The 3688-nt window shown below is 61.6% G+C and overlaps 1 protein-coding gene across 1 annotated transcript in view; it reads left to right on the top strand.

Annotated features, from left to right (window-relative positions):
- The first annotated feature begins 484 nt into the window (after nt 1-484).
- Nucleotides 485-3688, top strand: part of LOC112122198 (exocyst complex component 3-like protein) — a 19537-nt gene continuing 16333 nt past the window's right edge. The window contains exons 1-2 of the mRNA XM_026653828.1: nt 485-563; nt 2331-2491. Coding sequence (XP_026509613.1) covers nt 518-563; nt 2331-2491 — 207 coding nt within the window. The 5' untranslated portion in view covers nt 485-517. The remainder of the gene's footprint in view (nt 564-2330; nt 2492-3688) is intronic.

The raw sequence follows: 3688 nt of genomic DNA on the forward strand, positions 1-3688 counted from the left end.
GGCATAAGGGAACTGGAGAGACATCCACCACGGACTTACACACATAGGAACATGGATCCATGCACAAAAATATACAGGTGCACATGGTACATGACGGGAAACACACCTCTGCAAAGGCAGCCACAACACCCTGCACACCCAGACATGCACACACAGCCAAGCACACGTGGTGTGCACACCCACCGCCATGCGCACATGACAGGCACACATTGCCATGCAAAGACATGTACGCCCAGACATGCACACACAGGCATGCACAAACAGCTATGCACACAAGTACGCACCCAGAGAGACACTCTGCATGGAACGATTTACATTCACAAAGAGTGAAAAATGTCAAGAGCATTAGCTGCCTCCCCCTTCCCCGCTCCCCCCCTCCGACATCCTGAGTGTGTCTGCAGTAACACAATGAGCCCCTGAGGAGCTGTGAGTGGAATCACTGAAGGAAACTGCGGGCTGTGCTTCCTCTCTTCAGCCCAGCCCTGTCCTCTGAACCCTGCACACAGCGGCTGGAGCCATGGGCATGTCTGCAGAGCAGGAGGAGGACTCCCGCAGCCCCAGAGGTAATGAGAACTGCAGCTCGAGGGAGGGCAGTGGGGCGCAGGGCTCACGCAGGGACTGGGGTGACTCCCTGCGCTGGGATGAAGCCTGGCTCCAAGTCTGGGGGGGTTCTCAGTCATCTGTCCCTGGCCAGGATCCTTTCACAGCCGGGGTGGGGTGGGCTCTCCTGCCCCTTTGCAGTGAGGATGGGGGTGATCCCCTGCCCCTGGGGGGGGTACATCTCCCCTGCCGGCCAACTGGGTATGTTTAGGATCGCTGCCTGTGCCCTGGCCTTGGGAAGAGAGTGATGGAATGGGGCGGGGGGCTTATAGGGCAAAGCATCTATTCCTACAGTGCAGTGTCGAGGTGTTAGGCCAGTGTTATTTAAATGTCCCAGGACTGGGGCTCCCCTGGGAAGCGACTCCACAGCCCGGCGCCCCCTCACTGGCAAGCAGCTTTCCTCAGTAGCCAGCCTGCGTCCTCCCTTCCCGTCATCCCCTTGCCCCTAATCACAGCCCCGCGACCCTGTGAATAACCCTCGGCCTGCGCGGCGCTCCCACCCGGCAGCAAGCTGCAGCCACCTCTGCCCCGTGTTAGCCGGTTTGTCCCAAAACTCTTTCGCTTTCCTCACAAATCCATCTCCTCCTGCCCCCGGGCCCTTGGGCTGCCATTCTCCCAGTCTCCTGGGCCAGAACCCAGCCCCGGGGAGCCCTGCCGCTAGGCGTGGGCACCGTGTCAATAACTACTGACAATCCCACAGCCGCTGCGCGGGGGGAGCTGCTGGCGAATGGGGGGGCATGGAAGTGACGGCAGAGCCAGCACCGAGTCTGGGGAAGAAGAGGGCAGGTGCCAGGCAGGGTCCCCAGCTGGGGCTGCGCTGCTCCGCAGACGAGGGTGCTAGGACCTGGGGAGGGCTGCTCTGGTTCCCAGACCCCGTCTGAGTCAGGCACACAGAACCAGGGTCGTTAGGAGACACCCGGGGCCATGCGCCCTCCAACCTGCATCTAGGCCGGTTCGGGGAACCGCATTTCTCCCCCCCGGAGCTGGAGCTGGGGGTGGGCAGCGTTCAGGGCACACCTTGTTCCTAGCTCAGCGGAGCTGCCCCTCCCTGGCACAGGTGCTCAGGGGAGAGGCTATAACCGGCTGCAGCGGTGGGCGATGCCGGGGGAGGGGCAGGCTCCATGCCCGGTGGGTAGGACTGGACTGACCCCAGCCTGCCGCGTTCCCTGCTTGGGCACTAAGTCCTTGCCAGCCGCGGCTGTATCTTTCCTGCTGAGTCACTGCCCTGCTCGCGGGCCCTTATCAGAGGCTCCCAGACAGCAAACCCCCGGCACGGGGCACCGCCACGCTCTGTGCAGCCATCACATGGGGAGCACGAGCTCTGGGGCAGCCTCGAGGGGCTGTGTGGAGTAGGGCTGGGCACACAGGCAGGCTGAAGGACAGCTGACAACTCCGTCTGGCTGTCCCCATGTGTATGTGTCCATCCCTCCTAGAGTGTGCCTGTCCACACGTGTGTCTGTCTGTCCCCGTCCCCTGCTGTGCGTCTGGCTGGCCTTACGCGCACTTTTCTAGGATTTTATAAGGTCTCTCACCATGGTGGTAGCTGAGCGCTCGCGTGTGTCTGCCTGTCTGTCCCTGTCCCCATGTCCGTGTGTACAGGCGGGTGTACGTTCACACCCCGCTTCCTGCGCCTCCGTCCTGGGGAAGCAGCTGGAGTGGAAATGCTCTTCCTGTCTGCGAAGGAGACGCTGCCTCCGGTTTGTTTTCTTAACGGAGAACGTTGCCCCTAGATGAGGAATGGCCAGAAGCGGAGAAGGCTGAGAAGTTAGCAAGAGGTGCTGCTTTGAAATGGGCCTCGGGGGTGTTTTACCGCCCGGACAAGTTGGAGGGTCTGGGACACTACCGGAGCCGGGAGGCCCAGCGGAACATCTCGATCCAGTCCCGGCTAAAGGTGGGTGCTCATTGCAGGGGGCCTCCTAAGGCCTGGGATTCCTTGGCCAGGGGAGTGTATGCCGTTTTCTAACACTTCGTCCATTCGAAACCTATTCTCAGCTGGTGCTGTGCAGGGTAGGTTGGAATTGTTCGCGTAGGGAGCCCAGAAACATACCGGAGCCATTTCCCAGCACGAAAACACGCCAGGACCCTGCTCGGCTTTCCCAGAACCCAGCCCTGGGCTTTTTCTGGTTCTTTCAGGAAACTTGGCTTTAGTGTGAGAAATTGCAGGCCTAAAGTCAGCGGCGTTTTGGGAAGGAGCCGAGGCTTGTGGGAAAAGGCTGGAACCTCTCCCGTCGCACCAAGGGCAGGCTGCAGGGATAGCACTGAGCTGGGGCCACGTCTGCCCCAAATCACAATGACCCTACAGAGGCCGAGGCGTTCTGATCACATGCCCATGACTTGACTTCCTGGCCTGTGAGCTCAACTTTTCAATGTAAAAAAAGGGAGGGGGGCTTAACTGACCCATAAGCCTCACTCCCACCACCAGCTCGAGTGGAGACCCGAGCTTCGTTCCCAGGCCCGGGCCCAGGCAGCAGGGCTCACAGCACTTTCTGTGCTGGGGCAGCGGGCGAGGGGGACGATCTCCTGGCTGGACTGGGCCTAATGTCTAAACCCAGGAGCCATGCGGAGGAAAATGGGTACGGAACGGTGCCGCTACGCACGGCAAACTCCCCCGGGGCCACGGTGGCTGTGGCTGCGACATGCACTTCACGATTAACATCCAAAGGAGGCAGCCTCCTCCCCAGCCCCCACCTACACATCCCCCCCCATGGACATACCCCTCCCTCGCATTACCGCGGCCACCTGCCCCTCCCCTGGTATTACTCCCGCCCACCCTGCACCCACCCACCCCTCCCCCGGTATTACACGGACCCTCCCTCTGCCAACCTGCCCCTCCCCCAGTATTATGCCCACCACCCCACAACTGCTGCCCCACCAGTATTACTCCCATGTTCCCCATACCCTGGGGAGGGACTGTGTAGGGAGGGGTTAGGGGAGTGGGGGAGTCTGGAGGGGCTGTGTAGGGTGGGGTTTGGGGAGGGGGGTCTGGAGGGGCTGTGTAGGGTGGGGCGAGGGGAGTGGGGGGTCTGGAGGGGCTGTGTAGGGTGGGGCTAGGGGAGTGGGGGGTCTGGAGGGGCTGTGGAGGGTGGGG

Source organism: Terrapene carolina, unplaced genomic scaffold (assembly GCF_002925995.2).
Source record: "Terrapene carolina triunguis isolate 2854851 unplaced genomic scaffold, T_m_triunguis-2.0 Scaffold165, whole genome shotgun sequence".
NCBI classification, from domain to species: domain Eukaryota; kingdom Metazoa; phylum Chordata; order Testudines; family Emydidae; genus Terrapene; species Terrapene triunguis.